The sequence below is a fragment of the Salvia hispanica genome, chromosome 3, assembly GCF_029641045.1.
Source record: "Salvia hispanica isolate PSC_SH4W2 chromosome 3, Shi_PSC_v1, whole genome shotgun sequence".
In the NCBI taxonomy this organism is placed as follows: Eukaryota; Viridiplantae; Streptophyta; class Magnoliopsida; order Lamiales; family Lamiaceae; genus Salvia; species Salvia hispanica.
In genome coordinates this window covers 2,653,187-2,665,945 of record NC_142694.1, presented here as the reverse complement: position 1 = coordinate 2,665,945, position 12,759 = coordinate 2,653,187, and the positions used below count along the sequence as shown (strand labels likewise).

The window sequence follows — 12,759 nt, the reverse complement described above, 5'->3', positions numbered from 1 at the left end:
AAGATAAAACAAAGTTAAGTAGTAATTAACTTTCTATAACATTTTTGTGATTAGTTCAGCATCAAAGACAAAATTATAAGATACTCCAATTAACTGCAATTAATTAATTAATAGATTAATTGCTTTTCTTTTTAGTACTACTACTACAATGATAAAATTCAAAAAGTGATAAATACTGTATTTATTGTTTTTGAAGATAGCAACAGTCAATGATTCTTTGGCAGACTAATAAACAATGTAATGCCTACATCCCAACAGATTCCATGGAATAATTATTTTATCATATTCAATGTTCAAATTTATTATTGTTGGTGGTTTTATAATATTTTTTCCACTTTATGAAAATCGTTTGAAAAATCGATGAAAATAAGGATGAATATGTAAAAGAAAGAATACCAAAAGTATTGCACAATACCTAATTTACATGATATAATATGCAAAAAAAGAAAAAAAAGAAAAATTAGAATATCATTGAAGCAGGTAAATAATTCATATAAAATATGAAATTAAAGCAGGTAACACAGCAAGAAAAAGACAGATCACTATGGATGTAAATATATCATTTCAAAAAATTTACCAACCAAAATTCCAAATACAAAAAAATTATCAAAAAATTTATGAACATATCAAATGTTAATATAGTTTTTACTGACGAATGTAGCTACTAATTCATTTGTAAATCTTCGTCTTTGTCCGAATCGATCGATGATGTGCTTTGCCTCGAATATTGTATTAAGCCGCTATGCGACTTGGGATGGTACGTCATAATCTTATGGCCCTTCTCGTCGTACAACTTAAGGTCGTCGTCGTCCTCCTCTCTCGGAACCCTACATCGTTCCCCTAAGATTATCGTCTTTTTCCACACCGAATCCTCCTGATGTTTAAAATACTTTATCCCTAGCTTCTCCGTGGCCGCGGCGCCCGTGCTCATCACGCGGAGGCTCATGCTCGACACGAGCTTCGCCACGCCGGAGTTTGACCGGTGGTGGTGGGGGTGGGCCATGTTGCGGTCGATTGAAGAGGTCCGCATGGGGTGGCTGTCGGCGGCGGACGTGTGGTGGTTTCCGGCGCCGGCGCCGGCGCCGGCGGGTGACGCCGGCGGCGAGTGGCGGCGGCGGCGGTCGGGGGTGCATGGCTTCTCGTCGTCTTCGTCGTCGTCATCCGGGAAGAAGTTGACGTCGGATATTATGTCTTGGAAGAAATCGTCATCGTCGGCCGGCGGCGGCCGTTTCTTGCGGAACAAAGCGCCGCAGATGTGTGAAACTGTTTGGAATAATATTGGCATGAGAAAAAATGATTTTTTAAAAAATTTAATATCTGTTTGCACTTTGCAGGGAAAATATTAATATGGGAAAGGGAGATTAATTTGAAGAACTTAAGGATTTTTTTCTCCCCATTTGTTTTGAGGGAAAATGGATGAAAAGTTTAAAGAATTTGCAGTGTGGACAGAATTTTGATTGGATTAAATGTGTGTGAGATAGAGAAATGATTTGAATTATTTTTAGAGGTTTGGAAATTGTATTTTTTTTTTTTTTTTGGTTTTTAATTACCGAAGAGGATTGCTTTAATTCAGGTGAAAGCAGTGGCCCAAATGGGGTGGCCTTTATTTCTGCTACAACATTAAATTTTGATGGCTAAATTTAGTCATTGTCAATGAAAATATATTACTCCTTATTATATGCAATAAATGCATATTTTCTTAATTGCTCTAGTTTATTAACTTTTTTTTTTTCTAAATTGTAATACTATTTTTTAGATTTTTAGACTAACAACTCCTTTTGATTTGAACACATAACAAATAGATACTGTAAATTGAAATATTTTGGACTATAAATAATGGTGGATTAAAATGTTATATGCTCCATATAGGGTTGGTTTAAGGTGAAATAGTTTTTATTTAATTATAATTAACAGTAGTATGTTATAAATAATCAAATAACAACACCAACACAAATCCAAATGATGAATTCAATAGAAAAGGGATTGTCTTCACATCTTTGAACAGTTAAGCAAATCTTTCTTTCACTTGAGAGAAACAAAGCAAACATACACAGAAACAGTAATGAAACTGTACACTCTTTAAAGGTATTGAAATAGCTCAAGCTTAAGCTTTTGCTTTTGCAGGGGGCGGTATCAAATGGTGCAACGTGTTCGCTTGGATCACGGTGCTAGGGTTCGTGTCCCTTCCACGGGTCGAGCTCGCCTGCCTGAGGCCGAAGCTCCTTTCGACCCCGCTTCGTGCAAAGCGTCTCCAAGGCCTTGGGAGGTGTCGCATCAGCCTCGATGAAGATACCAGCAAGATCACTCCGAGAATGATGAAGAGCCTGTGTGAGACGAAGTTAACAACACGATGCGGTGTAAAGAGTCCGAATGAGACAAAAAAAAGTGGATTTGGTTACCATCCGAGGAGAAGCATCAGGCGAGATGTTGGGGCCGAAGGCAGCTGCTCGCCAAGAGCAAACATGCCGGCAAGCACCCCAGTCACGATCGAGGCAACGGCTGCACAAGTGGACACGACGATTGCCCTTCCGTGCTTCAAACCACGTGTCTGTTTAGAACAACAGAAATGAAGAATATGTTGTACAGTTGCAACGGACGTACAAGATCAAATATGAGTGGTGTTTCACGTTACCTGGCAGACAAATCCAGAGCCACTGCACATTATGCTGATTGAGACACAAACGGGAAGCAACAACTTCGAAGATCCTTGCTCCAAGAACAGGAATCCCATCTTTGATATCACAGATGCAATCCTGCAATTGCGTTTTGTGGATTTCTTTTTTCGTAAGATGACGACGATTAGAAGAATCCGATGAAATATATATTGGTTGAGTTCAAGAAAATACCCAAATAGAATGCCGGACTCCAAGCCATAAATGATCTCCTCGACCACTTCGTATTGCATCTGCAAGGTCGAAAGCAGGCTATTGAGATCCATAAGACTAATAGTAAAACACTTGATTAAGACGGTCAGAATGTTTAAATATACCAACTCCTGTTCTCTTCTTTGTCGTCTATACACACGCAGCCATCCATTAAGAAGCACCTACAATGAACAAACAATGTAAGATGAGTGGTCTGCACTTGATGATGGAGACAGGGAATAATCTTTTGAAGTTCAGCATAAGATTTTCGGTAACATAGAAACAAGTAATCTATTAATTATGTAGGGTGGCTGTTTTAGAAATTTGGACAGTCAAAATAAGCAATTTGAACATATCACAAATTGGAATCAATGAAAAAAGGAATAACCCATATGATGATAGTGGAACCAGAAACATATTAAGTTACAGGTGCCTATGAAAAATCGAGCAAATTCGATAATATTCAATTATTGAAACAAATGGTAGCATATGTATTACTACAAGTTTATCAAAATAGTCTGACATGCACTAATGATAATTAGAAGCTGAATAAGGTAAGATACCTACAAACACGAGCGCAACAAGAAATACCAGCCATGGTAAATAGATAATCGAGATGGATGGTGCCTTTTGCTCTTCTCCTCCAGCACCGACACCTGGATGCAGAGAATGCAACAAATTAGAGATAAGATCGTAAAACATTAGAGATATGAATCTTACATCAACTTACATTACCTATGGTACCAATACCAGCCAAAGCAATTCCAATCCAGTCAATGGCATTCATGATCTCCTTCAGATAAAAATGAGAAAATACTGAGAGGATAGCGAGCCCACAGCCAGAAACAGGTTGAATCACTGATACCTACATAACAAAATTTCAGTATAAGAGGCACAATCATGATCTACGAGGCCCTAAATGACCGAACAAGAGCAAGTTTTATAGGTCTTACAGGAGCCTGAGATAGTGCGAGCAACATCAAGACAGCCCCAAAGATATCCATCAAGAAGCCGATTATCCAAGCACTGTTAGAAGCATATGCTCTTATCACCTGAAAATTCAGATCCCCTTGCCATCACTACTCTGCTTTGTTTGAATTAGATGCGTTGTGATAATATACATCTATTGATCTACACACGAAATGACAAAATTACATGCCAAAGAAGAGCATACAGTGGAAATTTCTTCCCATATCTAGAGTAGTTACCAGATTCTTATCAATGAGGAAAGCAAGAGCTACAACACAAGTTTAATCCAATTCCTTACTTCAAAATCAATGGCTACGCGGGTGTTCCAACCACACCCTTGTTACCAAACTAGTCACTTATATCGGTAATTGGAACATATGTGGGAAGAATTTCATCAAATACAACCTAAGAGCTAATAAATGTGTCACTACTAAATTATGAAAACTTGGACACTTTACAATTGAGATCACCAATGGTCCTGGATCATTCATCATAAGTCTCCCAATAATCGATATACTCAGTTTGTACTCAGCTTAATACAATTGAAAGATTTAGATTTCAACTCTAACAATTCCATACAATTCTAATCAAGTGATTTGGCAATCACAAAACACAAATGTATACCAATTACATACAGACATGCAAAGCCAAATTAATCAAGGAAAATCCCCCAAAAAACGATAATAAATCGAAAACCTAAAGTCTTCCACACAAATCAGCTCATTTCAACCCATGAAAATACAGTCACAGAACACACACACACGCTAACATAGAGAAACGCCTATTACTTAGCACATTGACCAATACAATGCAAATGCAATCGATAAGAATGGATAATAAGATACTAACAATTTTTTCATGCCCAAAAATCCAATTGACCAAAACCGATTATCATCACCCCCAATTTTCACGCGTCCAAAATCAGCTCAGAAATCAAATACATAGAAAACAAAATTAACAGCTAGAATAGAATACCTTGAGCTTGAAAGAGAGAGGTGGGAGAATTAGGGTGCCCTTCTTCTGAAGCACTTTGCCAATGTTGTTTCCGGCGGTAGCCGCAATCGTTAAGCAAATCGATTCCCACATCTCTCTCTGATTCAATTTTTGTTGCGAATTTGTTCTAGATTTGTGCGTGAAGAGAGATTGGTGCAATCGCGCATGAATGAAGGGAAAAGATGTTGTGAATTGCGTGGATTTCGAAGCGCAGCAAAGATCTCTGTCGAATTTTCACAGATCTCTGTTGTTTTCGGCTTTGACAATTTTGATATTCCTTTGATATGGAATATGCGTTTTCTCTTTCGGTTTCTGGGAACCAAAAGCGTTGCTTTAAAGTAACGATTTTTGTAAAGGGATTTAACAGTAGTTGTGGTTAATTGTCAAAGTTTGAGTTTGCCATTCAAATTGGTATAAAAATTACTATAAATTCTTTCGATCCAAAGTAATCAATAAATAGAACTCAATTTGATTTTATTTTGTTGCACTTAATCCTATAATGTATGGATACATTGGATATAATGGTATAGAAGTACTAGTATATAATAAAGCTATTAGGAATTTTCATACCAACCACCAACTATCACAGCATAAAAAAATATCATCGTGCCCGTAGGGGGATCGCAGTTAGTTTTTTTTGGGAGGGGGGGGGGGGGAATTCGCAAGAAAGGCCGAGGAACGATTTCCACTACTAACGTGTAGTTGGCACACCTCTCAGGAATAAGTGTGAGGCCTTGAGAGGTGGACTTTTGGCAGGACAGTGGGTTACGATCATCTCCTTAGCGAGCCACTAGGTACCCTGATTGAACATCCCTCGCAATAATATCGAGCCGGAACGTGAGGAGCCCTCAGGGTTAGAGTTTTCAAACTTTTTGCTAGAGAAAAAAATATCATAATTTTTATAAAGTTGGTGTGACAACAATCAAATAACTAAATTCAAATCAGATTAACACTTGTGTATAAGTGTGCATTTCATCTTTGCAACCGAAAACAAATATTAGTCACATATACATATTTTGTCAAAATTTATAATCACCTCAATTTGAACAACTCCATAAGAAAGTATTTTCTTGTAAAGAATCTCCACCAAGACTCTCATGCAAAGATAAGTCTGAATAATACAAATAGATGATTATAAATAAAATTGCATAACCATTCATTTTAACTCATGGCTCTTACCAATATGGAGTAGTATACTTAATTAGTACCAAAATCATCAAAGATGTGATGAAATTTCACAATAATATTCGTAATACAACTATAAAAATTAAACACAACCACATAAACTTCACCAAGCAAAGTTCTAATTTTCTAAAATTATTATTACAAGCGAAATAAAGACTCACTCACACACACTAGCCTACCGATCGACTCGAACTTCAAATCTATTAGTACTTGAACTTACCAATATGCTTCTCATCGACCCATCAATCTATTTGTCAAAAGAGAAGCGTCTTAACCAATATAGCGTACTTTGTCGCCCCACAGCACGAAACGGGGCAACTATAATCGCAAAAAAAAAAAAAAAAAAAAAAAAAAAAAACAAAAATCACCACCAACAACCATAAACTATCTGAGTGTATCTATTCTTGAGCCATCTAACACTCTTTCTAACAGAGCCTTTGAGCTTGCCTTCAACACAATAAACTTTGTAGCTAGCAACCCTTCTCTTCCTCTGAAACTCGGGATCACTGAAGCTCCAGCATTTGGGCTCTTTCTTGAGCTTCCGCCGCGGCGTAGAGTGGGAAGAAGTGCTGTAAGACCTGAAGTTGGCTGGTGGTCCATCATGATGAGGTTGAGTTTGCATTTGGGCATTGTTGAATGACTTTGATCTGTAGTTTGCCATGCTTTTCTTGAAGTTTTTTTGATGGGTTGGGGAGAAAGGTGGAGTCTTTGATCTGGAAATGTGAGGTTTATGAGTTTTTTTTGGTTGGTTATTGATAGGTGGGAGGAGAGGGAAAATTGGGCCCAGGTTGGTGTGAATATGAACTTTTGTGTGTGTGTGTGTGTGTTTTCTTTGATTTTGAGAGTGTTGAGTGTGGAATTAGAGTCTTTGCTTGGGGTGATCAAATTTTCTTTTACTAATGTTTGTAGCCAAAATATCTAAGAGAAGCTCAATTTAAATACTATTTCCATCGTCCTTATTTAAGAGTGTAATTTAGCTAGGGCACGAGTTTTAAGAAATTGTTGAAGTGTGTAAATAATTCAAGTTAGATAGTGTTTGTTGGAGTATGTAATAATTGAAGTGGGGTAGTTGAAAGTGGGATCCTTTTGACTTTTTGTATGTTTAGGATTTTGTTTGTTTTATTTTTATGAAAGTAATGACATTTGAGTGTAAATTTCATCAACAATTAGATTAAATTTTATGTCCAAATATAGTAAATTCTAAATGAGATTCTTAAACTGGGACGGATGAAAATGACAAAACATGATTCTTAAACTGAAACGGATGCAGCAGTATAAAAATTGTTGGTTGATTTTCGTCGATTAAAATTTAAACCTCTTTATATTAGTTTTTGATCGAATGCCACAAATTTGAATATTATAAATCCCCACTAGATATGATTGTATTGAATGTAGACTTGAAAAATATAACGTCCATTCATTTTATTTATTAGATTGACCATAATAATATGATGGGAGTATGATGTAGTAATTGTTATTGTGAATTTGTGATTACTGATTAGTCACTCTCACAATTTGTGGGTGGGAAAGTCACTTTTGAGGATTGAAATTATGTGTAATAAAAAGTAAATGGGCCCAATCATAATAAGCCTTATTGCTAAAGCAACTCTATAGTCATAATTAATTTTCTCATAATGAAAAGTCATGAAGATAAACATTGTATAAATTGATAACGAGATATAACCAATTTATTGGATAATCAGGGTGGCGTGACATTTGGAAGTTGGTGTAACAAATGCTATAGACCAAAAGTTGTAATTCCAGAACACTGATTTAGGATGAATATAAAAATAAATAAATCTGGGAATATTAAGAAACAGGTCATGTGCAATATGATATGACATTATTTAGTATAGTATATTATTCGATCATGTTTTTATCCTAAAAGTCCGTTAGCTATTTGCATATCATCCAACCAAAAAATCATTGTTTGGTTGGAAAAATCCAGAAATATTGGTACAAAATTTGACAGAAAGCCTAACCAAAGTTATAGGTCTCCAAAATTTATAGTGACTCAACTATAGTATTGTAGGGTCTCACACTAAACTCAATTTTGTCCTGATTTTCCCTAAACCCTAAAGCCGAACAACGGGTTAATCGAGGGAAGGATGGGAAAAGACCCGTTCCCCGGCTCCCAAAGCATCCTTGTTTGTGTTAGTAACTAGAACCGGTATGCAAGTGGACGAGCGGAAAAAAACATGATGACAAGCGAAGATCGTCTCATACTGAATGAGGGAGAGACTAAAATAGCAATTAGCATTGGATGGCCATACAATTCAGAACACAGAATCTCAGAATTCCAACATCAAACAATAAACTGTGAAACAGCAGTTTGAACGTAGCCCCCATCGATGGTTCGTCACACATAAACTAGCCTATGAAATAAGATTGGAACTAAGCTGAAACAAGGGGCAGTAGCCTTAGACCTCATAACTCAATTACAAAAGGTGTGCAATGGTACCTGGAAAATCCTCAATTTCGACATTGTAGAACTTCTTTATGTTGGAAAGTAGGTGTTCGTCATCGTTGGTAACAAAGTTTACGGCCACGCCCTTCCTCCCAAGCTGCCCACTTCGTCCAAGTCGATGCAGGTAGGTCTCAGGTTGAGTCAGCAAATCATAGTTGATGACAAGAGAGACTTGCAGCACAGGCCAGCAGATCAGTGGAGATGAGGACTTTGGAAGAGCCAGATCTGAATTCTTTCATGATGATATCTCTAGTGTTCTGGACCATGTCACTGTTGGTGGAAGAGACTGTATGGTCACGGTCGCGCATTTTGTTAGTGAGCCATTCAACCTTATGCTTCGTGTAAACGAAGACGATACTTTGAGTGGAGGGTTTCGAATTTCCACACCTCCTCGTCAACGTTAACATAGAACTGCTTGATACCCTCAAGTGTTAGCTCGTCACGTTTCACAAGAATACAGATAGGCTTGTTCATATACTTCCTTGTGATTTCAAGGGCTTCTGGTGGCATGGTGGCAGAGAACACACCAACTTGAATCTTAGGTGGAAGCAACTTGAAGATATTTTTTATCTGGATGACCACAGTCCACTTGTTAGAAACAAAGCAATTAACTTAATAAAGCATAGATATATCAGCCATAAGGAAGCAGGAAAAGTTAGACAGTCGAAAAACGAAATGGAGTGCACTTATATTCTAATGCTAATGTATCTGCTTGGTAGAATCGTCGAATACGAAGCAGACCTGATCCTTGAACCCCAGGGAAAGCATTTCATCTGCTACATCCAAAACATAACATTTTGATGTGATCAGGGCACAGTCACTGTCTTCTCCTCATGTCAAAAACACGACCCCAGGAGTACCGACAACAACATGAACTCCACCAGAGAGAATACGCTTTATCCACGGTGCCTCCAACGCAAACGTGAACCTCAACATCAACATATTCACCTAGTGCTCTAATGACCTTCTCAATCTGCCAAGCCAGCTCGCGAGTGGGAGCCAGAACCAGCGCCTGGCACTTAACCACATCGTAGTCCAGCTGCTGCAGAATTCCACAGCAGAAAGTTGCCATTTTCCCAGTAGCAGAGTGAGCTTGCTGAATCACATCAAGCCCCTTGCAGAAAGGAACAATCCATTGATGCACACACAATTGAATTATGTATAGGATGTATATTGAATTCAATTGTTTATGTACCAACAAATCACCTGCACTATTTCATTCAAAACCAATCAACAAAAGAAGCCAATTACTCACAGCTCAATACAACCGTCAAATTGAGAACCTTCCCGTTCCAGCCATGGCTGCGAAAACCACAGAAAAATTCATAAAACAAGCACATTAATATCATATGTATACAGTACACCACTCAGCAAACTATTCACCAATTGAATAACATATAACTGAAGCATCAATGGAGATATCAATCAACTCATCTATATCAACTGCAACCAAAGTAAAATTGCAACATAAAATCATTATTGGTTGAATCACATTCCCAAATTTACCAAATAGCAAAAGCAAACACAGAGGTTAATCAAAATTGACAACAAAATTTCCTTGAAATACAGAATTTTGACAACAAAATTTCCCCAATTCCCATACTCCCTCATCTACTCGTCGTTGTTCATGAAGAGAGAAAACGTTGGCCAGCGACGTCGTTTTAGTGAAAATGTGAATTTCGACGTCGTAGTAATTGGGCCATTGAATGAGCCCATTACTTTCATATAGGTTAGTTAAGGCCCAATTGAGATCCATCAATCATTTCGCGAGAAAAATTTAATAAAGAAAAAAAAATGAACTTACAAATTTTTCTTTATATTTGATTCAATAAATAATGCTCCTAGTAACATTTTTATTTTATGAAATTTTGTTCTTATTTTTATGGATCTAATATTGGGAGTCGGGAAGTATTTAATCAATACTACTATTATGATGCAGGACCAAATTATCATGGCCCACTCAAGGCCCTTATTATAGTTGGATAATTTACATTCTTGTGTAATGGGTCCTTTGAGTCCCATTCTTATATGGTATAACTTGAAAATTGGAATCATAGTTTTGAACTTGTACATAAATTCCATAAAATTAATTTAAACTCGTAGTTTGATTGCATGAAATTATTTTATGTCTTTAAAATAAATTTTTTAATCCAAAACTAAATTCAATAATAATTATTTTAATGTAACAAAGTTATTTTGAGTATTACTAAAAGATATACTATTGTTTTATATAAAGGGTGTTAAAATTTAAAAAAAAATATAACTTCATGATTTAATATTTTGATTTTATAATTTATAATCAATCCAAATTTGATCAAAACTTATAAATTATATATTACTATTGTCCTTTTATTATATTACTCTCTCTGTCCTTTTATTATATTACTCTCTCTGTCTATAGTAGAGACATTTCTTTTTGGCACGAGATTTAAGAAAAATTGTTTTAAATGAGTTAAATGAAAGGAGAATAAAGTAGAAAGAAAAAAGGTATAGAGATGAAGAAAGAGTAAACTATTTTTTTATCAAAAGAGGAAATGACTCAACTACAATGGTACAACCCAAAAAGAAATACGTCCAGCGATAGAGGCACGGAGGGAGTACTAGCAATGTTGAATAAAAATAAAGAGTGATCTAGTGGATGGGCTGCAGCCACCAAGAAAAAGGAGTGTGATGCTGCCACGTGGAGGGTGATGAGTGCATCAACGTCCCACGCAAAGACATTCTCTCATCGCCGAAAGTGAAAGGTGAAGAATGAAACGTGAAATGTGACCAACACCTTTAGACCAATCAAAAGAGTAATTATTTTTCCTTATCTATATATTTAAAAAGATTCCTATCCCTAAAATTATTTGGATCCAACCAATCATCTTTTTGTTTATTTCGTTTGCCATTTTTGACGAATGTCGATCAATAATTCATAGTATACAAGTTACATCTAGATTTTTATATTGGATTGTGTATAATTGTGTACTTTGGAATCAATGATGAATCTAGACAATATTCTTCGAATGTCAGACAGAAGTCGATCACATCGGATTAAAGTGGTTCACGCTGGATGAAGTCGTTGAACGTTTGGGTGGATTTGGAACTCGTAGATCGATGGCAGTGCCTGTCAAATGATACTTACCAAAAGGACCAGTGTATTATAATGAAAGAGTGTTTATTTGATCTATAAATCTCACACTAATTGTTTCTCACAACCGTCACAAGACAAAGAGTTTGTAACGATCAACCCTCCTTCAGAGATAACGTCCCTGTTGGTCATGACTCATGACCGATCCCTTTGTTAGGTTAGTTGTCACTACTTTGAGTCCTTGTTGGTTATGCTGGTTCCTTTGATAAACCATCTCTGAGTTAGCTGTCAAACCTCTTCATTGGTCACAATTGATTCATTTGCTAGACGACTACTCCGAATCGTTGGGACTCTCAATAAAAACACTAATTATACAAATCAAACATATAAAATCATGTCAAGAGACTCCATTTAATATATATCTTACACCAGTTATATTTTATAACTAATGTAAGACATTAGAGTCGATAACAATTTGAGCCCACATGAGTCTACATACATTCAGTCATTGCTTGAAATGAAGTTATAGCATCATATGTTCAATTTTGAAAGAATAAAAATATTAAGAATAATGCAGATAAATGTATAATACGAGTATAATGTAATCCACAATAAAGTGGAGGCTTATCTATTAAATGATCATGATAGCTAGAGTTCCCAAAGATAATATGATAATCATCAAGATAATTATGATGCGACATCACTTAAAATCAAGAAATGCACTTGAAGAGGATTCTAGAAAAGGCAAGTTGTATGCCACCTCATTGATTAAATTCATTCCAAATAAGGAAAGCCTCTTAAACCTATATTTAACTACAATTAATTAATGACCTAAGTTTCCACTATATAGCATCATTGCACCACCAAGTTCTATTCCAAATTAAAGTAGAATAATCCATTAATTTAATCCTACATGTGCCAATGATCAACTTCTTTAATCACATGAATATATTGTTAGATAATCGAACCCTAACTAAACCCACCTTCATGTCTAATCTAACTAGCAACCAACCTAGCTTATGCCCTTCTTTTTTTTATTGTGATCGTGGTTTTCATCTCGCTTGATCTTTCTTTATTCGTTTGTTATTGTCAACTTTAGATGATGTTATTGGCATTGATTAAGCTTTTTATTTATCGATGAGATATTATTTAGATTTTGTTTTGTTGTGTCGTGTCATTGATCATAACTCTTTTGAATCATCTTTCGG

The 12,759-nt window shown here is 36.2% G+C and overlaps 2 protein-coding genes and 1 pseudogene across 3 annotated transcripts; all 3 read right to left on the bottom strand.

The window, feature by feature from the left end:
* Positions 1–1,952: 1,952 nt before the first annotated feature.
* Positions 1,953–5,132, bottom strand: LOC125212272 (putative magnesium transporter NIPA9). The gene is made up of 9 exons (XM_048112386.2): positions 4,809–5,132; positions 3,818–3,916; positions 3,600–3,729; positions 3,432–3,520; positions 2,990–3,046; positions 2,847–2,905; positions 2,633–2,753; positions 2,400–2,548; positions 1,953–2,324 (listed from the first exon to the last, which is right to left on the bottom strand). The coding sequence occupies exons 1-9, from the start codon at positions 4,917–4,919 to the stop codon at positions 2,105–2,107; spliced, it is 1,035 nt and encodes a 344-aa protein (XP_047968343.2). The 5' UTR covers positions 4,920–5,132; the 3' UTR covers positions 1,953–2,104.
* An 895-nt stretch (positions 5,133–6,027) lies between these two features.
* On the bottom strand, positions 6,028–6,893 carry LOC148929943 (uncharacterized). The gene has a single exon (XM_089067980.1). The coding sequence runs from the start codon at positions 6,670–6,672 to the stop codon at positions 6,376–6,378; it is 297 nt and encodes a 98-aa protein (XP_088924106.1). The 5' UTR covers positions 6,673–6,893; the 3' UTR covers positions 6,028–6,375.
* Positions 6,894–8,247: 1,354 nt separating this feature from the next.
* On the bottom strand, positions 8,248–10,125 carry LOC125216540 (eukaryotic initiation factor 4A-9-like; annotated as a pseudogene). Its single transcript, XR_016137370.1, has 2 exons — positions 9,220–10,125; positions 8,248–9,048 (listed from the first exon to the last, which is right to left on the bottom strand). The product of XR_016137370.1 is annotated as a eukaryotic initiation factor 4A-9-like (transcript).
* Between the last annotated feature and the right edge of the window lie 2,634 nt (positions 10,126–12,759).

Coding starts and splice junctions, on each gene's coding strand:
- LOC148929943 (XM_089067980.1), bottom strand. CDS start 6,672: ATGGCAAACTACAGATCAAAGTCATTCAACAATGCCCAAATGCAAACT.
- LOC125212272 (XM_048112386.2), bottom strand. CDS start 4,919: ATGTGGGAATCGATTTGCTTAACGATTGCGGCTACCGCCGGAAACAAC. Junction 3,047..3,431: donor TTCTTGTTGCGCTCGTGTTT/GTAGGTATCTTA, acceptor TGTTCATTGTAG/GTGCTTCTTAATGGATGGCT. Junction 2,325..2,399: donor CTGATGCTTCTCCTCGGATG/GTAACCAAATCC, acceptor CGTCTCACACAG/GCTCTTCATCATTCTCGGAG.